Consider the following 26,181-nt stretch of genomic DNA (forward strand, 5'->3'; position numbering starts at 1 on the left):
CATGCTTCAATATAAAATTAAAAAGGTGATAATGCAGTTTCTTGATGCATGTCATTTATAAGCGCCGAGTCTAGCTTGTTCCAGGGTCAGGTTGATGCACCACACTTCCAGATGATGCTGATTCTTGATGTCCCTGGTGTTCTTTGGCCTCTGCATGGTAAACTCTTCCTGTCACAATGTCTTTGAGATAAAGGACATTCTGAGCATCCCTGACTGCCATCTTGGAATGGTGATCCGCTCCACCCAGTGTAATCCGTTTGGCAGGAGCAATGAACTGTTAGCGCATTTAATTAATCATACCTCACTGAATACCACTGATTTTCGCGCGTTTTTTTATCAGACGTGTAGCTATGATAAAGGACACATGGTCTGGCGTGTTTTATTATTCATAGTTGGCTTAACAGTAATAGAATATTCTGATATGCTATAAGTGACCAGACGTCCGAGATCAAAACTGATAACATAATCCCACAGAAGGGGAAAAAAAACGGTCAGCTATTTTTAAGAAACAATATATGATTAGGATATATATACATATATATCCTACATAAACAATGTATAAATATATTAGATATCTATATATCTTAGGGACCTTATAGACTGTATCCCTGACTGTTGCTGCAGCAGCCGGGTTTATTCTGTCTTGACACTTTGTATTGATATTTTGTATTTACTTGTATTAACAACATTCCATTCTTAAATTATTATTTTTACAGCGATTGTTTTATAGGTATTTTTTATGCATGTCGCTTTGGAATAAAGCTTCTGCCAAATACTTAAACATATACACAGTGGCGGCTGGTGATCAAAAATGTTGGTGGGGCACAGTAATAGACAGGGGGTCTTGGGTCCCCCCCAGACCAATTCAATTTTTTTTATGGGGGGGGGGGGGGGGGGGGGCATAAAAAAATTGAATTTAATAGATTTGATTTCCTGTATTCTGGTGCATTTTGGGGTTGGCTACTACCTATTTACCTACTATTCATTCAGATTCATAGCCTAAATCCTGACTTGCAGGGCCTGGACAAGCTTACACTGCATATACAGACCTACTGCATGGCCATTTCACCATCTATTGCTATTTGACCCATTGTTGTTATTCTGATATTGAGACAAATCATGATCACTGTCCTATAGCGTCCATTTTTTGTGTGTCTCAATGTCTACTTCAAATGCAGTTAGAAATATGGGACAGTTGCTTCACTTTGTTTATATGCTACAGGCCGAAAGATTAAATTATTAAATTTATATGTAACTTACTTGCTCCTTTTAAGTATAACATTGCTTGGGGAGTCAAATTCCTCCACTGAAAAGGGTGGAAAGTAGGGAATATTGCACTACGGTCCTCTATGTTGTTGCACATAGCGGAACAGGAAGTTAATGACTCTGTTTAGATGTCAACCTACCGGCACTTTCAGCTGCTCATGACATGTTTGGTTATTGTCCTTTCACTGCTGTCGTTCATTAAAGCAAGTGAACAAATGGAAAGTTGTTCTTATTTAGAAAGTGCTTACAACTCTCTGCTAGTTAGCGATCTATCGCTTCTCTACATGTAGTTGTGTTGCGCGAATGCTGCTGAGGGAGGTAGCCTATTTGACTCACTGAATTGTCCAATCATGTGGTGATAACAAAAAAGAAAAGCTATACCATTGGTCTGAATAAATGGTCAAGAATAACAAGCGACCTGCGCAGTTGACTTTGTTTTCCATTTTCTGGAACCATGGCTGGGTACGGAACCTACGGAACCCGTAAAGTGACATGGGATAAAAAAATAATAACGTTTCTCGTGAGCACGAGAAAGTATCTGGTGCGCACGCGAAAGTATCTCGTAAGCACGAGAAAGTATGTTGTTCGCACAAGAAAGTATCGTGAGCACGAGAAAGTATCGTAAGCATATCACTGGCAGTGTGTGTGTGGGTGTATTTTAAATGTGAATAAGTGCACATGTAAATCTATATTTTATTTTAATAAACTATTTATTGTTCAGCATGATGCAGTCTAGTGATTTGGGGTTACGTCTGTGAAGTGTCCCTACCAAAGCTGAGACCAAACTTACGCCCATGGAATAAATTACTCGGCCTGTCAAGAATCGGTGGCCGCTTCATTCCGACCATATTCCGACCTATAAGTAACACTAACCATCTCGTAGTTGGAGGCAAGAGAGTATACGCGCTCCAATAGTGCGAGATAAAAATATAGCACATTCATTTGAATTATTTTAGCTTGTGTGTGCCCTAGCCCGCGATAAATCACACACAAGCTAAAATCATTCAAATGAATGTGCTTTATCTTTATCTCAAATTATTGGATCACGTATACTCTATTGCGCTCCGCCTGCAACTACGAGATGGTTAGTTACACTTTCCTGCTGTCGGCTCCCAGACGGAGGAGCACAGGGGAGACGTTCTCTCCAGGGCCGATGCTTTCTCGGGGGCAACACCCTTCACTTATACCGACAGTGGGTCTGCTTATAGGTCGGAATATGGTTGGAATGAAGCGGCCACCGATTCTTGACAGGCTGGGTACTTTATTCTTACACACAACTGGACTCGTTCATTACTTCACTAAACTGACACGCACGCTATCGCTCGCTCGTCCACCTCCCCCCCCCCCCACACACACACACAGCCAGTGATATGCGCACGTTATTTCGCCGTGCTCATGAGATACTTTCTCGTGCTCACCAGTTACTTTCTCGTACGCACCAGATACTTTCTCGTGCTCACGAGAAACGTTTAATTTTTATTTATTTTCCCCGGTGTCCCTTTACGGGTTCCGTACCCAGCCATGGTTCCAGAAAATGGAAAACAAAATCAACCACGCAGGTCGGTTGTTATTCTTGTCATCGGCAGAGCACTGTCGGCAGAGCACAAAGTTTTTTAAACTTTGATAATGTGGCGAGCAGCACGGGAAGGACGAGACGGGAGCCCAGGATGAACAATTATGCAGTTCCGTGCCCCATACACCGCACGACTACGGACTGCCTTTATTTACCACCACGAACATTACAGAAACACGGGACACCTGACCAACACACACAACACTCTCACTAATGGTCCCGATCACACAACAATGGAACACACAATTAACACACAACCAATAAAGACCCCAAACCCGTTAACCCCACCTAACCTAACAGAATAAATTAACAAAACCCCTTTTGTCAACTGACAACCCCAATTCCCAGAATCCCCGCGGCTCCGGAACATGGCGCCCACACCCGTGGTCGCCACACAGCCCCCACCTTAGGGGTTAGACGTCCCGTCGACCCCAACACCCAACACATAGTCCCGAATGTTCAGGGGGTCGGCGCCGCCGCCTTGGCCCCTGCCAGCGGCAGCCCCGTTGCGGCGCAGCCTTCCTCCTTGGTTGGGACGCCCGTCTCCAACAGTCCCTAGAAGTCCTGGGGGTGTGGTCGGGGACCACTGCCATCGGGGCCCCCACCAGTTCCTGCCATAGGGGGGCGCTGGAGCGCCGTCCGTTCACCCCATCCTCCGCCGCCCTCCGACGCCTGGCCCTCCGACGGCCACGCCGGCGGCTGGGATGGACTGGACGCTGTCCAGTCCGCCCGCAATCCTTGACCCACCGACACTGCTCCGGCTCGAGGTCCGGTGGCCTGGGTTTCCGGACCCGGTCCTTGTCCTGCCCGGACTGGAATGCCACTGGCATTGTGCCACGGGAGAGGGCTGTCCCAGCCGCGTCCTCCCGGGCACCACAGCGGCGGCAGCAGGACTTGGCCGGACCACACTGGTCCTGGCAATCATCCTCCGTGGACGGCTGCAGGCTGGGTTGCTCGCAAAACTCCCGCTCCGCCCGTTCCGCCACCTCAAGAGCCACCTCAAGGTTCGGAGGCCCGGTGAGGCGGACGTGCCGTCCCAGCCGCGGCGGGACAAGTCCTTGGAGGAACGATTGAAGAGCTAGTTCCTCCCTAGCCGCAGCAGGAAAGGCGGGGTAGCCCCGCTGGGCGTACTGCAGTACATCCGCTGCGTAGGCCCCCAACCGTTCCCCCTCCCGGCGGCGGCGGCTGGTTAGCAGCTTCCGGCTGTCGTTCACGGCCGCCCGCTGCCCGAAACGCCTCTCCAACGCCCGGATCAAGGCCCCGAGGTCCCGTTGGTCCTCTGGGCCCAGGTCCAGGAGCGCCTGCACCGCCGTCCCCTCCAGCGCCAGGGCTAGGTGGACGACCGCCTCCCCGGCACCCCAGCCGTTGTGCCACTCAACAAGCCGGAACTGAGCAAGGTACGGCTCAAGTTGCGTTGCCCCGGAGAACTTCGGCAGCTTCACCGCCGTCCTTGCCACCAGGGGGCGGTTGACCACTGCCATTTCACCGTCCGTGGGCCGCTGCGCTCCCACAACGCAGGGTGCGTCGGCGTCGGTTGGGGCTTCCATGGGCTCGACCGTCAATCCCAATCCTTAATCCACCTGCGCAGGCCAATCCCACTTCTGACACCAATGTGGCGAGCAGCACGGGAAGGACGAGACGGGAGCCCAGGATGAACAATTATGCTGTTCCGTGCCCCATACACCGCACGACTACGGACTGCCTTTATTTACCACCACGAACATTACAGAAACACGGGACACCTGACCAACACACACAACACTCTCACTAATGGTCCCGATCACACAACAATGGAACACACAATTAACACACAACCAATAAAGACCCCAAACCCGTTAACCCCACTTAACCTAACAGAATAAATTAACAAAACCCCTTTTGTCAACTGACAACCCCAATTCCCAGAATCCCCGCGGCTCCGGAACATGGCGCCCACACCCGTGGTCGCCACAATAATGTGTTGGTGAAAATGATGAAGAAGATAAAATAGAACACAAAATCATGTTTGCAGATGTTTTAATTTTTTTTTTCAGGCTATAATCTCTTTTTTCAGTGTTGCAAAACCTTTTTTACAAGGTGTTGAGTTTTCAAACCCAGACTTACAAGCCTTTGAAACCTTTTTTTTTTCAGGTTTGAATTATGGCAGGATACTGGCTCCATACATTCTAACTTATGTTTAGAGGCTAGTCTTTAAACCTTTGCACTGACTGAATGTTGATGATAAAACGGATTGTTTGGCAAAAGATGAGTGTGTGCGACTGTGCGTGTGTCCTTTCCGGCTTCGGCATACTGCATGGTTATGAAGGCCTTGTGGTTAGTTGTGGTCTTAGTGAAGCAGCCTAGCCTTGGAGTTGGATAAGTTGGAGTGATTGTGTACGGGCGTGCGAGAGTGAGAGAGAGAGCACACCCGCCGTGGTGATGTTTGGCTTGTCGTGGGCTGTCTGTCAGCATCCGCCGGGTCGGACGATGTGCTTTGTGTATGTGTTCAATGTACATCTGTCTGGTCGTATTTGCGGTAGATTGATGGTTAAATAATGTCACACCACGATCGGTTATACTTGCAGGAACTCATTTGCAAGTGCACTGATTGCGTGTCCGATAGGCTGTTAGCCCATAGCTGGCCTTATGCCTTCTATTTCTAGATCTACTGACTTAGTTTACCTGTACTTATCTGAACAACATAATCGCTGTCACTAGATATAAAGAAAACGTTGACTTTCACTCTGTGCTATTCACTGACAGTTAAAGTAAATAAAAGTGTTGTTATTATGTGCACTGCTGTTCATAGCTAAATGATAGCAACTCTCCACTCATTCTCCTCTGACCATACATTTAATTGGCTTTGACCGCCATCAGTTCTCGGCAATTCCTCATTCGCCCTCTCACGTCTGACAGGTTCGAAATTATACTGCTGTGGGCCATCATACATGTTATTTGCGGTTTTTGCCACCTCTTAGACGCCATAGTTCTAGTGCTAGGCTGAGGCTACCTTCCACCACGTCTCTCCAACGTGACGTCTTCGCTGAATGGTGTTAGAAAACAACCGTTACTACCAAAAATGACAAAAACTGGACTTAAACACTATTTTGGAGACATTTTATAAATGGTACACATATTTTGAGTGCTTTATGTACCCATTAATCAAAACTTCCGGTTAACCTGCACGTAGGCCTTTAAGGTCCTCATGTTCTGACGTCAACGGAAATAAATGAGAGCAACGGAAAACTATGCCGGTTTGAAACTAAAACTGTGATTCTGAAAAAAGTATAAATGCTATCGAAATTTAGTTTGGGTACTATTGATGATACAAATGTGTAGTGTTGTTTACTCATTGGAATGATGGTAAACGGTTAATTTACGGTTATTTGACCGAGTTACGATGTCCTAAGTAATCTTAGTGTCAGAATGGGCAGACGGCTTCAATGGGACCAACTGTAGAATATGACGGTTTGAAACTAAAACTGTGATTCTGAATAAACTATAAATGATATCGAAATTCCGTTTGGATATTATTGAAGATACAAATATGTAGATTTGTTAAATGGTTTGCACGAAGGTAAACGTTTGAAAATCGATTTAGTTACGTCTTAAACATTTGAAGTTCCAGACGGCTCCGCCGTCCTCCCATTGACTCCCAGGTTAAAAAAAATGTGGAAAAAGCTGAATAGTGTGGCGATCATACCAGAAGCGGAGGCAGGTATCCGGTGTAACAGCCGGTTGGCTTTATTCCACGAACTTCGCAAACTTTACAACAGTTAACAAGGCACACATGTATCGCTCTACACCCACGTTTCACACACTCCTACACGGAGCTCGCACAGGAAGACACCCACACACACTGCGCAACCTCCCCCAATCACAAGCCCCCATGTTGCTGGACCTAGTAACCCTGCTTGTGATTGGACTACAGCGCTGTCACTCACTAGTACACATACCAGGGTCGCTACACTACCCCCCCACCACAAAGATCCTCGCCCTCGAGGAGACTAACAGCGACTACAGAACAGAAAAATACATGAGCATAAAACAACTCAAATTGTGCATGTTTTTTTTTTTTTTTTTAATGTCCAACATTTCTTTTACTAACTAGGAAGATCTGGGCAGACTGCCTTCACTTCCAGTGAGCCCAGGGCGCATTCTTGCCCTTCTAAGAACTCGGGTCTCACTCCTAACTACTCCTCTTCCCAGAGAGTGACTTCAAAGTCCCTGTAACGCCCCGGGGGTCTCCTCTGACGGCGGGGCCGCCCTCCTTCCTGGGCTGGAGCACCTGGACCAGGGGCTGAGTTGCTCTCCCCGTGAGGAGGGGACTGTGACGGTGAGGGGGGTGGTTCAGCTGGGTCTGGGCCTGACGGGGGCCTCAGAGTGAGCTCTGGCGGAGTTGGGGGTGGGGGTCCTGGCGTCCCAGGCCGGGAAATGGAGGCGTCGCCATTTGGATGAGACGTGGGAGGCTGAATAGGCGAGGCTGGTGTCCCCTCTGCTTGCCCCTGTGAGCCCCCACGGTACGGGGCCAACCGGTCTCGATGAAGCGCCACCCTCCTCCCCCTGCCGGGGAGCTGCACCCTGTACACCACCTCTCCCCACCTCTCCAGTATCTTGCAAGGGCCCACCCACTGGCTCTCAAGCTTAGGGCACCGCCCCTTTTTCCTCTGAGGGCTGTAGACCCAGACCAGTTCCCCAGCCCGAAAATGTCTCCCTCGGGTCCTCACGTCATAATTACGCTTCTGCCTCAGCCCAGCTTGCTGCTGCTGTTTCCGGGCAAAAGCGTGGGCCAAATCCAGGCGGTCCTGCAGCCTCCTGGCATACTCTGGACCTGGGGGGGCCTCTGGGGAGTCTGGTGGACGGCCAAACAACAGCTCGGCAGGGGTACGGAGCTCTCTCCCCAGCATGAGAAGAGAGAGCGTACAGGAGGTGGTTTCCTGCATGGCAGAGCGGCAAGCCATGAGCACCAGGGGTAGGTGATCGTCCCAATCTCGCTGGTGCTGTGACGTGATGATGGCCAGCTGTTGGCCCAACGTGCGATGAAACCGCTCCACTAAGCCATCGCTCTGAGGGTGCAAGGGCGTGGTGCGGGTTTTGTGCATCCCTAGGCGCTCACACATAGAGGCAAAAACCCGGGACTCAAAATTCCTCCCCTGGTCGCTGTGAATGGTCTCCGGCATTCCAAAACGGCTGAACATGCCTTCCACTAGCGCATCGGCCACCGTCACTGCCTCCTGATCGGGAATAGCGTAAGCTTCGGGCCATTTAGTGAAGTAGTCGACGGCCGAGAGTACATAGCTGTTACCCTTGTCGGAGCGAGGCAGCGGCCCTACTACATCCACCGCCACCCTCTCCATGGGGGCTCCCACTGTATGCTGCTGGAGCGGGGCATGAGAACGACCGGGGAGACCCTTACGTGCTGTACAGGCATCGCAGCGGCGGCAGAAGTCCTCTACGTCCCGCCGACACTGGCCCCAGTAGAAGCTCTGGCGAAGGCGTCTAAGTGTCTTAGTCACTCCAAAGTGCCCCGAACCTGCAGCTCCATGCATGGCCTCCAACACTGCCTCTTGCAGGCCATGGGGGACCACGACCTGCCATCTCTGTTCTCCTGTTGCTGGTTGTGACCACGCCCGCTGTAGTACCCCCTGACACAGCCGCAGAGCCCTGAATTTGGCCCACAGCCCCTTGGTTATTGCTGAGAACCTTGCCACTTCCTCCCATGGTGGCTGCTGCTGAGCCTCCACCCACTGTAGCACAGGTTTAAGGTCGGGGTCCTGCTCCTGTTGCTGTCTCCATTCAGCTGGGTCGACCATCTGCAGCTCGCGGCAGATGAGTTCTTCTACCCGACGCACAGCGGCACAGCCCCCGTTTTCCTCCTGCGGTTCTCTCTCACGAGTCTCTCTCCGCTCGCAATACTGGCACCCCACCGCGGCACACGGGCGACGTGACAGGGCATCGGCGTTGGTGTGGCGGGCCCCCGGCCGATGCTCCACGGTGAAGTTGAAAGCCTGGAGCTCTTCTATCCACCTGGCGACCTGTCCCTCTGGCTCTTTGAATGTCATGAGCCACTGGAGAGCCGCGTGGTCTGTCCTCACTCTGAACAGTGGGCCGCACAGATAGTACTTGAAATGCCTGATGGACAGCACTACAGCCAAGAGCTCCCTGCGGGTGACACAGTAGCGCCTTTCAGCCTTGTTGAACGCTCGGCTGAAATATGCCACCACCCGTTCCCCATCGGGGCCAGTCTGGGACAGCACACCACCCACCCCCGAGCCACTAGCGTCCGTATCCAGGAGGAATGGCAAGGTGGGATCAGCTGGGGCAAGAACCGGGGCTTCGCTCAGAGCCCGTTGAAGGCTGGTGAAGGCCTCCTGACACTGCTCGGTCCAGAGAAAGTCGCAGTCTTTTTGTAGCAGCTGAAACAGGGGGGCAGCGGTGCAGGAGAAGCCCCGTACGAACCTCCTGTAGTACGAGGCTAGGCCCAAGAAGCTCTTCAGCTGCTTCTGGTTGGTGGGTGCTGGCCAATCGGTGACAGCCTGCACCTTGTTCCCCAGAGTGCCAATGCCCTCCTCTCCCACCTTGTGACCCAAAAAGGTTACCTCTCGCTGCATGAAGTGGCACTTTTCTGGGTGAAGCTTAAGGCCAGCAGTCCTTATCCTCTCCAGCACTTGACGCAGGGCTCCCAGAGCTGTCTCGAAGGAACTTCCATGGGCCAGGATGTCGTCGAGGTATACCAGGCACTGTTGCCGGGGGACCCCGGCCAGCACCCTGTCCATCAACCTCGCGAAGGTGGCCGGGGCATTACAAAGGCCAAAACTAAGGACCTTGAACTGCCACAGCCCCCGCCCTGTGCAAAACGCTGTTTTGGGTCTTGCCTCCGGGGAGAGGGGAACCTGGTAATAGCCGCTGCGGAGGTCCAAGGAGGAGAACCAAGAGGACCCGGAGACCAGGTCCAGAGACTCGTCTATGCGCGGCAGGGGGTAGGAGTCTTTCCGGGTTATCCCGTTCACCGGCCGGTAGTCCAGACAGAGCCTCCAACCGCTCACCTTCTTGGGGACCATGACAACGGCGGCGGCCCAGGGGCTGTCTGAGGGCTCGATGATGCCTGCCTGCAGTAGGTTACGAACTGCCTCATCGCAAGCCTCTTGACGAGCCAGGGGGAGGCGGCGAGGCCGGCACTTGATGGGGCGTGCGTCCCCCGTGTCGATGTCGTGATGTACTAGGTGAGTCAACCCCACCTCCTCGTCGCTCATGGCAAAGCTGTCTTTGAATTCTAGTAACAGCTGCCACAGCTCCTCCTGCTGTTGAGGGTCCAGGCCGCCACAGTTCTTCCTCCATATATCTCTCACAGCCGATATTTCCCCCTCTCTCTCTGTATTGGTCGAAAGTGACCGGGACGTGGTCGCGTGTACGGTGGACGTGGTCCCTGAAGGGGTGCGGTTGACTCCAGCCTCCACCGTTCCTCTGGGCTGCAGCTGTGAGGCTTTTGTAAGAAGAGGGGGAGAAGGTGAGAGGGAGGGGGTCGCACCTGATGGGGGGGTCGAGGTGAGAGAGGGGCCGACACTCCGAGTGGGAGTGGCAGGAGGGAGGGACGCGGCCGGGGTGATGTTGAGAGCTGCCCCTATTGATTCACCAGCCGGTGTGAAAAGTCTGACAGGGGGTGTGACAAGGGTGTCTATGGGCAACATAGTGACGACTGGTCCCCCTCGGAAACTCACCAGGCCCCTCCCAAAGTCCAGGACACATCCTGTAGCTTTTAGAAAGTCCAAACCCAGAATACAGGGTTCCTGAACGGCAGCTATCCATAGCAGGTGACGTACCGCCCACCCCCCTATAGTCACTGAAAACCTGCTTTTTCCTGTCAGGGGAGCTAGTTCCCCGGTGACGGTGCGCAGCCACTTGGCGGTCGGCTCCAACTGGGTCCCCCCAGGCACCACATCAGGTCTCACCAAGGAAACTGTCGCCCCAGAGTCTACTAGAGCCAGACATGGTACACCCTCCACATTGACTGAAATATAGCACGACTCACCCACTGAGGCACGCCCCACTAAGATGTCAGGTTCCAAGCTGGTGTCATCGTCTGCTGTGGAGGCTGGCTGGGAGGTAGGGGAAGGGGGTGGAGTCCGCATATTCCCCTCTACGCGGACCCGGAGCCGTTTCCCTGAGCCGGGCGCTGTTTAGGGCACTCTGTAGCCAAATGCCCTGGCTGTCCACACTCCCAGCAGACTCTGGGCCCTGGCCGCGGCCGTCGTACGGGCTGTAGTGACATAGTTCTGATCAGTTCGGTCATTTCAGCCGCCCAGGCCGGTTTCTCCTCCACTGTGGGGCCCCCGGCTGCCGTCCTCACCGCCAGCGGGCTTTCTTTTACGCTGCTCCCTGCAGCTACTCCCCATACGATCTCCCTCTCTGCAGCCATCTCCAAGGCTGACTGTAAGGTCCGTGGGTGCTGCAGCTGAACCTGAACCCGCAGTTCAGAGGGGAAAAGGGCTCGGATGAACTGGTCACGGGCTAGTTCGCTCTGTACCCCCGGTGGCATGTGTGCGTAAGCCCGCCTGGTCAGACTCTCTATGTCGTTGGCCAATACACGTAACGGCTCCCCAGTCCTTCTGCATCGATTATTTAGTTCATTACGAAGGAGCTCTGGTTGTAAACATTGTCCAAAACGCCTCTGTAGGGCCCCTACTTAAGCCGTGTAACAGTGTCTGTCTTCGGGGGTGAGCAGTAGGAGACAAGTCAGCGCTTCGTCAGTGAGGCAGAGTGCTAGCTGTAGGGCTTTAGCTTCTGTCGACCACCCCACTGCATGAGCTAACAACTCAAATTGTGCATGAAAAGCCTCCCAGTCTGACCTGCCAGAGTACTTGGGTGTTTTAACGGAGGTAACAGAAGCGGGAAGATGAACGCTGTTTACCTCGCGCTGTTCTCTCTCTCCGGTAGAGAGAGGGTTGCTGCGCCGCGTGAAAGACGGCGTCATGCTCGACTCGTGAGCTATTTCCACCACCGTCTCTCTCCGGCTCTCCTTCGCCTCACGTGCAGCTCTCTCGTACCCGCTGGCGGTTCCCGACCAACCGTAGGCTCCTTCCTCCACGTCTCTCCTCTCCTCCTTCACTCTTGTCCCGCCGAAGTCCTCCATAACGTGCAGCTAGCGAGATGGCTAATCTTCTGCTGTGGCTAGGCTAGCTCCCGACCGGATCCTTATATAACGTCCGAAGTCACTTCTGACACCAGTGTGGCGATCATACCAGAAGCGGAGGCAGGTATCCGGTGTAACAGCCGGTTGGCTTTATTCCACGAACTTCGCAAACTTTACAACAGTTAACAAGGCACACATGTATCGCTCTACACCAACGTTTCACACACTCCTACACGGAGCTCGCACAGGAAGACACCCACACACACTGCGCAACCTCCCCCAATCACAAGCCCCCATGTTGCTGGACCTAGTAACCCTGCTTGTGATTGGACTACAGCGCTGTCACTCACTAGTACACATACCAGGTCGCTACAATAGTTTAAAATGTTGAAAAGCTGAATAATAGCCATCATGTCTTTAAAGAGCTGAACGTTTTAATAGTTGAATGGTTTCTGTAGCTGAAAATATGGCGGAGGAGATGAAGACTAAAAAACGGCGGAAGAAGAATAATAACTAGAAATTGTATTTCCTCCATAAAAAACGTGTGAATGCTGACGGCGGAGTGAAAAGCGAAAAGCATTGCTGAAAATTAAGAAATGTAAAATTAAAAGATTATGAAAGTAGTAGCAGTAGTAGCGTAAGTCAGTCCCTCCAGAAAAACGCGGTGTTTTTTTGTGATTGTTGCGGCCAAAAATCCCTGATTATGCGGCACGTTTTCTTAAAAAATGCGATGAAATATGCGGCATATTTATGCAATTTTATGCGATGATATTGCGTGAACTTGCGAAAAAATGCGGGAACTTGCGGAAAATGCAGCTTTTCGATTACGTTCACATCGCGTAATTACGTCACTTCATAACGTTCCCATGGCAACAGGGGGAAATGGCTGCTCTTGTGTGAAGTAAACGCACGATTTTTCAACTTTCTGCTAAGATATATGTGACATTTTTGCAACGAAAATTCGGGGATTATGAAATCATGCAAGCCCCGCATATTTTGCGCGGAAATCTGCAATTTATGCGGTGAAAGTGCGGCAAATTTGAAAAAATGCGACCCCCGCATGAATTTGCGGACTTGGCTGATTATGCGTTGAATTATGCAATCGCATAATCGCGTTTTTCTGGAGGGACTGGTAAGTAGTATCAGTAGCTGAAGTATAAGTAGTGTAGCTGCCCAATTAGAATTACCACACAGGATGCAGAGAGCTTCTACTGGTGTTTGAGTTTAATTCTCTCCTACTTTCACCCCTGGCATTTTAACACCTTCTGACACCGTGAAAACTATGAAAATGGACAGAAATACAAATGCCATAGTACCAGATTTCAGTAAATAATTCATAGAAATCACGTTCACATTTTAAACTTAAACAAATACATTTTTGTAAACTCTAGCACTGAATTTTACATGAAACTACTGTTTTTAAACCGTTATGAGTTGCAGCTCTCATTCAAATAAAATAATGACATTTTTAATAAATGAACCACTCTTTTTACAATGAATACACCATGAGTCTCCTACTACCTCCTTCTGCCTCCAAGGGCGCTAAGTTTGAGCCCAGCCTGCCAGCAGCCCGTCTTCCTCACACACACACCTTGCGGTAACAGTCCAACTCTGTAGCATCGTGAGCATGTGGTTTTTGGAGAGACGGGAGCAGAAGTAACAAAAAAAGAGTGGTGCTCGTCAAATAAAAGTACAAAAAGTAACAGTGGCGTAACTTATAGACGAAATTAACTGCCATTTACAGATGGATTGCAAAGAGACAGAAATCAAAATCATCAGCTTTCAGATTGACAAAATACCCAACATGACGATCGTCACCAGTAGCAGAACTCTGCACCATGAGATCCACAGCGGAGATGGCAGACCTACTGGTTGCTTTGTTCTTGTCGTATGTGAACTTAACACACATCAGCACATTGGATGATGGCTGTGATGTTCTTTCATCATGAGATAAATACATTTCTTATTTTTTAAATGCATGGTTTGTTGTGTTCTATATCAATATTATATAAATGTAGATGTTATGGCAATTCATGATGCATTATTTTTAGATGAATACAATGATCTGTGTTGACTTTAGACCTTTTTATTAGATTATTTCCCGTTTTATATTCTAAAATATTATATAAATAATAACAGCGTCATAAACCAAGCTGATAAACTTAGACCTTCAGTCATTGAGGCGAACTTTATCATAAGAAAGAGGTTAAAAGAACAAGGTACTTCTGGGTGGATAGGAACCGGATCATTTCTTGGAAATCATGTGACTTCAAATAATGACATAGCCACCCCCCCTGCTGGGTGTAGCCCACCTCAGCTTTAAGACCCTCGGGTAGAGAGACGGCCCTCACATCCTGCTCTCACGAGACGCAGACGGGAAGCCAAGGTAGGACAGAAACATTCTCTGATCAGTTATATTGACACCTAATACAATAAAGTTGTTGTGGTGCTGATTTTGTGCACCCGTTTGGAACGTTATCGAATGGACGTAATCAGTGGTTATCAGCCCCATAACTAACGTTAGAAATGTGGACCGGAAATGTTGTGGATTTCACTTCATGTTTCATTGTGATTTATGTTATAACCAGTGTGATATTTAACAAAGTTTTTCATTAAGTCTAACCGGAGCTGGTCTGGTCTCTGTGTTGAAGGCTGAACCTGGACCTGGGCCAGACCGATACAACCAGGTGCGTTCACTTTATTTTTTTTACGGTCCTAACGGCTCGCGTGGCTTCGAGTGTGGCACTTGCCTTCCTCCCAATTTGTATTGGACCGTCGGACAAAAGTTGGAACTTCGGTAAACTTTTTGCAAATAAGCAACATAAACATAAAGTTGAAAATTGGAATATTGAGTTAAATTTCCTAATATTCCGTTTTTTGTTCGAGTTAATACGGAAATTAGATTTGAGTCATTTTTGTAATTCCGCCAAACTGAATGATCAGTGGCTGCGCACAGTTTGTGCTGTGCTGTGTGTGTGTGTGTGTGTGTGTGTTTTCATGTTTGAGTCCTTTCTGTGATTATTTCAGACTCACTGCCTCTATCAATATGTAAGTGTGTGTTATGTGTGTATATTTCTCCCTACCGTGTGTGTGTGTGTGTGTGTGTTTTCAGATGGCCGTGGACAGTGGTAAGATCGTAGTGCTGGCAGCACTTGGCCGGCCCTTCAGTCTGGGGATGCTCTACAACTGTTGCAACGACTCACTGATCCCCGGTAAATACAATATAACGGAGTCCAGTCTAACGGACAGATCTCTTGTTGTCGTTATTTTAATTTGTGTTTGATTTGTGTTTTGGGTGAAATCGGTGGCTATAAACCATATCACAAAGGCGGAATTGTTGAGAAGAGAAGAGATTATTTAATCATGTTAATTGCAGAGAATATGCATTTTATGTCATAACCTCCACTTGTTTCCATTAATATCTGCTTCTGTCATGGAAATTATCTTGTAAAGGTAAAACACTTACAACTTCTTGTTATAGCAGAAGATTGAAGCTGATTTAAATCAGCTGGCAGAGAGCGCACACAACACAGTCATCAGTAGCTTGTCTGATCCCCCGCTGAAGCTACTTTCAGAGGGTGGTCTTTTAAACAACACAGTTGGTCAGCCTGCATATGGGGTGTCAGCATGCATTTAACATGGAAGCCCCTACATTCAAGCTGACTGAGATAACATACTGTGACAAAGACGGTGGCAATGCATAGGATGCTGACCAAGATGATATGGACCTAATTTCCATTTAATTACGTCCAATTAAGACAAGTAGAGCTCATAATTACCCATTACCCCATTTTCCACCACACTACACTACTCATGAGTCGTTGATTCTTTACAAACATGAATATTATTGGAATAGTTACTTATATTATGGCTTTATAATATACTGTTTATTATGGTATATCATGTTTATTATTATTGTATGGTTTGTTTTGTCCATACAGGTTAGTAACAATTTATTGGAGATCCTAGGATATCAATATAATTGTTCAAATATTGTAAACAATTAAAAGGTGACAGACAACTTTTACATTATTCTCATGCTAAGAAATGTATGCACAGTATTTCAAGACACTTTGGATAAAATGTTTACCAAATGGCATATGTTTATAATATAATATTTAGTGCTGTCAGTTTAACGCGTTATTAACGGCGTTAACGCAAACCAATTTTAACAGCGTTCATTTTTTTATCGCGCGATTAACACTCTTTTGGCTTGGCAAACGTTGGAGTTTCTTTACCTGCTGTCTAGCAACAACTAGTCACGTTAGATACACTACAACACCATACTGGATCTAGCTACACCGGAAACAAAACAACAAGCACGCTCCACAAACTTGTTGGGGCAAGCAAGGATACGGAGCGGGTGAAAAACTCCTTAAATGTGTGTGTGTGTTTGTGTGTCACTCTGTTCTAGCCTGCACGAGAGTTCAATGTTGTCATTAGCTGTTACGTCTTTCTGACCAATCGCAGTTCAAGGCCCACCAGGGCTGTACCACTTTGGGAGGGGCCGCTCAGTTACTCCCCTCTAGACAACATCGACTTGGTTGCAACGTTGACAGTTTGTGAGTGTTGCGGCTGTTGAGTTTGCGGGCGCACAGCTCAGGCTGCCGGATGGCGCTGCAAGGAACTTTATAAATGCAATATTGTTATCCCGCATTAATCAGCCCGACAGCCCCGAAACGTTAACATTTACATTAACATTTAGGGCATTTAGCAGACGCTTTTATCCAAAGCGACTTACAATAAGTGCATTTGTTACAATAAGTACATTTGTCATAAGAAGTGAAACAATATATCGCTGTCGGTACAGTAAAGATGTTCATAGAGCCAAGTGCAAGTATTACAATCGCTAGGCTAACCCATTCCCCGTGTAAAGCAACGATAGCAGCTACTGTAGATGCTACACAATTAAGTACCTTGAATAAGTGCAATGTACAAGTGCCAGGACGTACAACATTCAATGGTGGCTGTGCATTGGTTTCTATGCAGAGTCGAGATGAACTCTGAACAGGTGAGTTTTGAGTCTTTTGCGGAAGCTGGTGAGCGACTCTGCGGTCCTGACATCGGTAGGGAGCTCGTTCCACCACTGAGGTCCCAAAACAGAGAAAAGTTGTGACTTCGCTGATCGACCTTTGCTTGCTCTTAGCGATGGCGGTACCAGACGTCCAGCTGAGGTAGTTGAGCGGAGGGATCGAGCTGGGGTGTGTGGCTTTACTAATGCTTGGAGGTAGGCAGGGGCAGTTCCATCGACTGCCTTGTATGCCAGTACCGTCATCTTGAATCTGATGCAAGCTATTACAGGGAGCCAGTGGAGGTCTCGGAAGAGGGGGTTTACATGTGAGAACTTTGGTAGGTTGAACACGAGGCGCGCTGCCGCATTCTGGATGCGCTGCAAGGGTTTAATCGCAGAGGCAGGGAGTCCAGCCAGGAGCGAGTTGCATTGGTCGAGGCGGGAGATGACCAGTGATTGGACTAGAAGCTGAGCCGCTTCCCTTGTGAGGAAGGGCCGGATCCTGCGGATGTTGTAAAGTGCAAATCTGCAGGATCGGGCCACCGCAGTGATGTTTGCGGTGCAGCATAACTGATTGTCCAACACTACACCAAGGTTTTTGGCAGTTGGAGAAGGAGATACAGTGATGTTCTCAACAGTGACCAGTAAGTCCATGTGTGGGCAATCTTTCCCTGGGATTAGGAGGAGCTCAGTCTTGTTGAGGTTAAGCCTCAGGTGATGGGCAGTTGTCCAGGTGCTGACTTCTGCCAGACATTCAGATATGCGTGTTGCAATCAGGGCTTTGTCAGATGAGGGAAAGGAGAGAAATAGCTGAGTGTCGTCAGCATAGCAGTGATAGGAAAAGCCGTGGGATGTAATTACAGAGCCCAGAGATCTGGTGTAGAGGGAGAACAGAAGAGGCCCCAGTACCGAGCCTTGAGGGACACCTGTATCAAGCGTGCAAGGTTTGGACAGGGAGCCATTCCATGTTACCTGATAAGTGCGATTCATCAGGTAGGACGTGAACCAGGAAAGGGCAGATTCAGCTATGCCAAGCTCGGCGAGAGTGGCGAGAAGGATCTGGTGGTTCACAGTGTCAAATGCTGCAGACAAGTCAAGGAGAATGAGAACCGATGAGAGGGACGAGGCTCTGGCCGCACGGAGGGACTCAGTCGCCGCGAGGAGAGCCGTCTCAGTGGAGTGTGCTTTTTTGAAGCCTGACTGGTGAGGGTCAAGCAGGTTGTTAGATAAGAGATAGGAGGACAGTTGGTTAGCGAAGGCACGTTCCAATGTTTTAGAGAGGAATGAAAGAAGAGATACCGGTCTGTAATTCTGGATGTCAATGGTATCAAGCGTTGGTTTTTTGAGGAGAGGCTTTATTCTGGCAGTCTTGAAAGACGTTGGAACAATGCCAGAAGTGAGGGAGGAGTTAATAAGTGTGGTTAGAAATGGCAGGATGTCGTTTGACACAGCCTCGAGGAGGGAGGTAGGGATAGTGTCAAGGGGGCAGGTGGTGGCATGGTTAGATGTTATAATTCTGTTGACCTCGTCTGAGGTGAGAGGGATGAATTGGGTAAAGACAGAGGTGGGGGTGGGGGGAGGGAGGATGGGGGCAGTGATAAAAGAGGAGCTAATGTCCTTTACTTTCTGGGTAAAGTAGGTAACAAAGTCATCAGCAGTGAGGCAGGAAGGAGGAGGAGGGGAGGGAGGGTTGAGAACAAGGAAAACAGTTTCCTGGGGTTTGAGGCGGAGGAGTTAATTTTGGTCCGGTAGAAGGCAGATTTGGCTGTTGACACAGTGGAGGTGAAACCTGAGAGAAGAAAGAGATAGTGAGATAGATCATTAGGACAGTCTGATCTCTTCCATTTCCTCTCAGCTGCCCGCAACTCTGCTCTATGGGTCCGCAGAGATTCAGACAGCCAAGGAGGGGGGGGTGAAGATCGTGCCGGTCTGGAGTGGAAGGGACAGAGGGAGTCCAAAGAGGAGGAGAGGGAGGATAGCAGAGTGTCAGAGGATTCCTCTGTGGATAGTCGAGCGAATTGTTCAGTAGAAGGTAGTGAAGACAGAACACTTGAGGCAAATGTAGAGGGAGAGAGAGTTTTTTTAGGTTGCGGCGGGTGGTGACAATGTGGGGACTAGAAAGGAGGGGGGGAGAGGACTTTAAGGGGAGAGAAAAAGCAGCAAAGTGATGGTCAGACACGGGGAGTGGGGTAACAGAGAGAGCAGAGGTGCCACAGGACCTTGTGAATATCAGGTCAAGCTGGTTCCCTGCCCTGTGTGTGGGAGGAGAAGGGGATAGTGTTAAGTCAAAGGTGGCAAAAAAGTTGGTTAATTCAGGTGAGTGCAACTTCTCTGGCAGGATGTTAAAGTCGCCAAGTATAACGAGTGGTGTGCCATTTTCAGGAAAGCAGCTGAGAAGGAGGGAGGGTAGATGGGGGGACGGTAGATTACCACAATGAAGAGATTAATAGGAAGGGTGACAGTGACAGCGTGGAGTTCAAATGCAGATCTGGCCAAGTGTTCTAGTGGAAGGACCTGATAGGTCCACATCGGAGAGATGAGGAGTCCGGTCCCTCCTCCTCGCCCCGAAGGTCTAGGGGTGTGTGAGAAAGAGTAAACATTGGAAAGGGCAGCAGGAGTGGCAGAGTTCTCTGGAGTGATCCAGGTCTCTGTCAGGGCCAGGAAATGGAGGGTATTGAGGGACGCGTAGGCCGAAATAGAGTCTGCCTTTTTGACCGCTGACTGGCAATTACAGAGTCCTCCCATCACTTCAAGGTCAGTGATGGCGAGGGTGGGTAAATGGCATAGATTGGATGGGTTGCGACGCCAAGCAGAGGATCTATTGTGGCGTCGTCTACGAGTAGAGATTCTAACGATAATTGAAGTACGACACATAGCTACTATACCGTGGCCTCTAAGGTCTTCCTCGAGGGACTCCCACAGAGAGACTCCCTTGGTCTTTGTTTCCCGGGTCTTGACTCCCACAGAGAGACTCCCTTGGTCTTTGTTTCCCGGGTCTTGACTCCCACAGAGAGACTCCCTTGGTCTTTGTTTCCCGGGTCTTGACTCCCACAGAGAGACTCCCTTGGTCTTTGTTTCCCGGGTCTTGACTCCCACAGAGAGACTCTGTTGGTCTTTGTTTCCCGGGTCTTCGTTTGCTGGGTCCTGACGCTAAAGCTGACGCTACTAACACTTAGCCTTTAAATGCACATGTTAGCTCAGGCAGCCTTAGCTCCGCCCAGTCAATCAAGCCTATTGTTCACACCTTGTGACCGAAACTACACTCAACGACCTTACTATCAACAACAACACAGCAAAAACCAACACTGCAGGTACTAGGGTTAAAGTTAGTACAACCAATTGCAATGCCAAACACTATAATTCTTAGCTTCAAGACTCAGCACAGCTAGATATGAGACGACCTTCTTAAAGACAAAATGTAATGTAACAAAGTTAATGTTAACGGCCCACCAGGAATTCTCCCGACTCGCCCGATTACCACTCCGCCTCCGTGTGTGTGTGTGTGTGTGTGTGTCGGCGTTATTCGATAGCCTGGTAATGTGTATAGGCCTACGTACGGTAGGAATATACATACTGGTTGAAATAATAAATGTTATAGTATTTCCCATCTTTGCTTAGCAAGAATTTTGTTCGAAACTTCAATGATTGAAACTAATAAAAGCCTGGGCTATTGAAGTTTTACGGTAGGCCTACCACTGATATGCACCTTCCCGATGTCAAGTGGACCGGGTTGAATTCACTGTGGGTCTCTCTTCTTATATCCATCTTACCAAATATATTTTATTACTGTCCTTCTCAACACTCTCTGATCTCACCAAAAGGCTAGCAGCACGAAATCAAGGGATATTTAGAATAGAAAAAAATGTCATTAATCGCGATTAAATATTTTAATCGCTTGACAGCACTAATAATATTATTTAAATGAATTAGTCTAATCATAGTCCATGGTATGAAGGGGGATGAACCCATACATACAGAAACATTTATTATAATAACCAGATAAAATGGTCAGAATCTAGAGTGTAAAGTATTAGTGTGATTTAAAGCAGTGATGTGGTCGGAATATAGACCAGCCTATATCATCCCACAGCATGACCATTCCACCTACATTTATTTTTATTCAACCTTTATTTCTCCGGATATAAACCCATTAACTTTTAACATTTTAACATTTTTTTCCTTACAGCTGACCTTACAGCTTTCATAGGAAAGCATACGGTGATATATAAACAAAATGTATAGTTTTTTATGCATTCCTCTGAGCTTGAATTCTGATTTTTCTCTTTGTCCTATTTTGAAGCTCTGACACTTTGGGACCGGGAAGCCTTGGAGAAAAATAAAGATGAAAGACCCCAACCCAACAGTGACTTTAAGATAGTTGCATCTGACTCCATCAAAGACAAATCTTCTGCATTGAATGTTGAAGCTTCACTACAAGCCAGTTTTCTTTGCGGACTGGTTGAGATAGAAGGCTCTGCTAAATATCTCTCAGATTCTAAGAGTTCCGAAAATCTGGCTCGAGTGACACTACAATACAGTACCACCACCAAGTTCCAACAGCTGTCAATGAATCACATTGCCGTAGGTAATATTAAGTATCCAGGTGTCTTGAAGTCTAAAGAAGCAACACACGTAGTGACAGGAATCCTTTATGGCGCACAAGCCTTCTTTGTGTTCGACCGTGAGTTGTCACAAAAGGAAGATCGGCAAGACATCGAGGGCAATCTAAAGGTGCTGATCCAGAAGATACCCAAATTGAAGATAGACGGTCAAGGTTCTCTGAACATGGCAAACAAGGACAAGGTAAATGTTGACAAGTTCTCCTGCAAGTTCCATGGGGACTTTATCCTTGAGGAACACCCTGTGTCTTTTCAGGAGGCAATAGAAGTCTATCAAAGCCTACCTAAGCTAATGGGAACCAACGGAGAGAATGCAGTACCTCTAAAGGTCTGGTTAACGCCACTGAAGACTCTAGATTCTGCTGCTGCTCAACTGGTTCGACAGATAAGTGATGGATTAGTCAGGGATGCTCGGAATGTCCTGGAGGACCTCAGCCAGCTGGAAAGGAGATACAACGATGCAGAACGAAGCACAACAGCCAAGCAATTTCCACAGATTAACAAAAAGATTAATGCTTTCAAACAGCTGGTTTCTCAGTACAAACTGGAATTCCAGAGTATTATGGCAAGGAAACTCCCATTGATCAGAGGAGGAGGAGAGGAGGAAAGTGTTCTCGCAAATATCCTGAAAAAACAACATTCCTCTCCCTTCAAAAGTGGTGAACTGAATGATTGGATGGATTGCAAAGAGACAGAAATCAAAATCATCAGCTCTCTGATTGATGAAATGCCCAACATGACGATAGTTGCGACCAGTCGCTCTCTGCAGCATGAGATCCATAGTGGAGATGTCAGACATACAGTGTGCTTTGTCTTTACCTCCCTGGATGGCCCAGAGCCTTACCTTTCAGCTCTGTCAAACTACTTGGATGAAACCCAACCAGACGACTCACCATGTGCTTATGATTTGGAAAAAGAACAATGGTTCTCCTCAAATGTAACGTACGAGAAAATAAAGCTCTTCAAAGATTTTGCCGTGGCCAACAAAGAGAACAAAAGCATCAGGTTTCTAGCAACTGCAATAAGTGATGATGAGAAGAAAGGCGCAACTCTCCACCTCTACAAGGATGGGTCCTTAGCCAACAACAACTTTGAACCACCTTCGAAGCCAGAGATGAACACGGGTGACATAACCCATAACAGTGTAACACTGAATATTACCCCACCTCGATTTGGGTTAACAACTGTCACCCACTACACTGTTGAGTTCTGTGTCTATGGAGATGATGTTTGGCTTCAACAAATGGAGAGCAAGGCTGGAGATGTCACAGTGTCCGGCTTGAAGATTAATGAAGAGTATCAGTTCAGATGTAGAGCCTGGTGTGCAGTCGGCCGCGGTCCGGCCTGTGAAGGTAGCCCTTTAATTAAAACCTTACAATCCAGTTCTCCAGAAAAACTACAAGTGGAATGTTATTCTACAGAGTTATCAGTCAGCTGGGAGAAACCATCTGACCTTCGACGTGGAGGGGAGCCCAAGCAGTACATATTAGAATATGCTGAAACATCTCTAGAAGTGAACCCTGAAGAGTGTATATGGAGCAAACTAACATTCACAGCCAACGAGTCACAACAAGTCACAGTCATTCCAGGGCTGCAGCCTTCAACGCGATACACTGTCCGGGTCAGATGTGACTTTGGAGTTGCTGGCCTTGGCAAAGAGGAATCAGTAGTCGTGTGCACAAAAAAGCTATCTGATAGACTGCCTATATCAATCAAAGCATTGAGCAAAGAAATAGAACCTGGTTCTCCTTCAGTTTTCCAGTTACCCCTGAAAAAAAACGATATTGGGATAGATGGATGCATGAGGTACACATTTTCCAAGGACAGCTTTAAGCCAAATCGCACTGTCATGTTTCTGGGGGCAACAGGTTCAGGGAAGTCAACTCTGATCAATGGTATGATCAACTACATCCTGGGCATAGATTGGAAAGACTCTTTCCGCTTCAAACTAATCAAGGAGGATCAGTCGAAGTCACAAGCTGTAAGTCAGACTACCAACGTAACCACCTACAAAATCAACCACCAAGATGGCTTCAAAGTTCCTTATTCTCTAACCCTTATTGACACTCCGGGTTTCGGCGACACAAGGGGAATAGAGAGTGACAAGAGGATCACAGAGCAGATCAGGAGTCTCTTCACCTCGGCAACAGGAGTCTTTGACATAGATGCAATTTGTTTTGTCACCCAGGCCTCTCAAGTAAGACTAACGGCTTCACAGAAGTATGTGTTCGATTCGGTGCTGTCCATCTTTGGTAAAGACGTGGCAGAGAACATTTGCATTCTGGTCACATTTGCAGACGGTCAGCAGCCTCCTGTTCTTGAGGCGATCAATGCAGCCAAAATTCCATGTCCTAAAACCAACAAAGACCTTCCGGTGCACCACAAATTCAACAACTCTGCACTTTTTGCTGAAAATAAATCTTTCAGTGACAGAGCTGATCAAAACTCCAAATCATCAAAATATCCAAAAGAAAAAAGAATGGATGTTAACAACTTTGATGCAATGTTTTGGGAAATGGGGGCCAGCAGCATGGAATCATTCTTCGCTGCCTTGGGAAAAATGACCACCAAAAGCCTGCAGTTAACCAAAGAGGTTCTCATGGAGCGAAAGCAGTTGGAGGCGGCTGTGGAAGGAATCCAGCCCCAGGTATTTGCGGGTTTGGCGAAACTGGACGAGATCCAAACAACCCAACAACAGATCGAAAAGCACAACGCCGACATTGCTTCCAATGAAAACTTTCAATTCGAAGTTGAAATCGCCAAGCCTGTTCAAATAATGCTTACCAAAGAGGGAGAGTTCATCACTAACTGTCAGCAGTGTTCAGTGACCTGTCATTACCCCTGTGCCATAGCAGATGATAATAAAAAGGATGGCTGTGCTGCCATGAAGGATGGGAAATGCAGGGTTTGCCCTGGAAATTGTGACTGGAAGATACATTTCAACCAGAAATACAGGTGGGACTACGTCAAGGAGAAGCAGATGAAGACGATCCAAGAGCTGAAAGAGAAGTATGAAAAAGCCTCTAAGGCGAAGATCACAGTCGAGGAACTGATTGAACACATGAAAGAGGAGGTGGCCAATCTGCAGGATGAGATAATATACCTGATGGACACGTCGTCTCGCTGTATAGCTCGGCTGAAGGAGATAGCTCTGCGGCCTAACCCGCTGAGCACGCCAGAGTACATCGACCTGCTCATTGAGGGAGAGAAGTCAGAGGCCAAACAGGGTTACCTGGCACGGATTCAGTCTCTTGAAAAAATGAAACGAAATGCCCAAATCATGGTCAAGGCTTCCAAACGGGAGAAGCTCAGTATTTCAGAGAAAAAATACATTGAGCAAACAAAGAAAAGAAGTGAAAAAAAGGGAATTGGCAGCAAACTTTATCGTTGGTTTAAGGGTTACATTGACTAGCTCTGATGGGGGAGTCACGAGGCATTCCCAGGCCAGTTTTGAGTCCGGTGTCCTCCTCGAGGTCTCCTCCCCACTGGACGTGCCTGGAACCCCTCCCTAGGGAGGCGCGCAGTGGGCATCCTCACCAGATGCCCGAACTGGCATAGGGTTAGTCCTAGTTTAAAAAAATGAAAAGAACAAATGATTTCCACTGGGTATGGGCAACACAGTTTTTCTTGGATTAGACACCAAATATTTTATTTGAAAGCGGTGACATTCGTTTTAAATAGACATGTGTGATACTTTGTTTGAATATAACAGCAATTACAAAGCACAGTTCTGTTTTTATAGGTTATAGTAGTATCCTTCTCAGGTAATGGCCTTTGTTCATTCACATCCTGTTTCTGCTGTAACTCGTTAAGTTCAGGTTTGAGGTATACGTTTTCGCCACAACTTTGTACTGATTTTTGATGCAGGTATCCTTTTCCCTCTATATTTTTTTAACAATTGCAAAAAAAGTATACAAATATAATTTAAATAATTATATGAGGGTGGATTCTCAAAACTGTTCCATCATCAGTATTGAAAGTATTGGTTTCGATCCACCCATCCCTATTTTCCACAGTCGGTATTCACAGCAATTAGTCAGAAAAAAAACAAAAAGATTAGTTATTGACATCCTTTTCTTCTGCTACATTAACTCATTTTATGCTTGTTCTTTGATAAAATAACACAGATGCGGTTGATGAAAACAGAGTAATGAAATTGTGATCAATATTTGCTGGGTGTAAATGTGATTATGACTGTTAGAGGAAATAACGTGCTGTAAAAAATAATATTTACCAAAGTATAATCAATCAGCTGTATGCCTGCTGTATGTCATCTTACTCTTTAAAGAAAAAAAATATTAAACGAAATTAAAGATTGAAAAACGTCTGTATTTACTAAAGCCTATTTTTTGGTTTTTATATTAATTCAAGTTGGTTGTGTTGTGAAATATTGAAAGATAAGTCTCCTGAAAAAAAACAGGTAAAGAGTTGGACTCAACTCTTTACCGATCCAGGGGACCACTGGTAAGTTTAATCATCTTCATTAAAACACCAGCAGGGGGTGACAACACCCTAAATGAATGATGTTGCCACCGACTTACTCTACAATCTGTCTTCACCTCAGCAGCAGAGGGCGCCGTTTCCCATTTTAATTGAAAACACC

General features: G+C 47.7%; 1 protein-coding gene across 1 annotated transcript; it reads left to right on the forward strand.

Annotated features, from left to right (window-relative positions):
* Positions 1-14,292: 14,292 nt before the first annotated feature.
* Positions 14,293-25,979, forward strand: LOC307085876 (uncharacterized protein). Its single transcript, XM_079750785.1, has 4 exons — positions 14,293-14,334; positions 14,600-14,635; positions 15,061-15,160; positions 21,260-25,979. The coding sequence occupies exons 3-4, from the start codon at positions 15,061-15,063 to the stop codon at positions 24,988-24,990; spliced, it is 3,831 nt and encodes a 1,276-aa protein (XP_079606911.1). The 5' UTR covers positions 14,293-14,334; positions 14,600-14,635; the 3' UTR covers positions 24,991-25,979.
* Positions 25,980-26,181: the final 202 nt, after the last annotated feature.

The sequence above is a fragment of the Pollachius pollachius genome (genome assembly GCF_949987615.1).
Source record: "Pollachius pollachius genome assembly, chromosome: 14".
NCBI classification, from domain to species: Eukaryota; Metazoa; Chordata; class Actinopteri; order Gadiformes; family Gadidae; genus Pollachius; species Pollachius pollachius.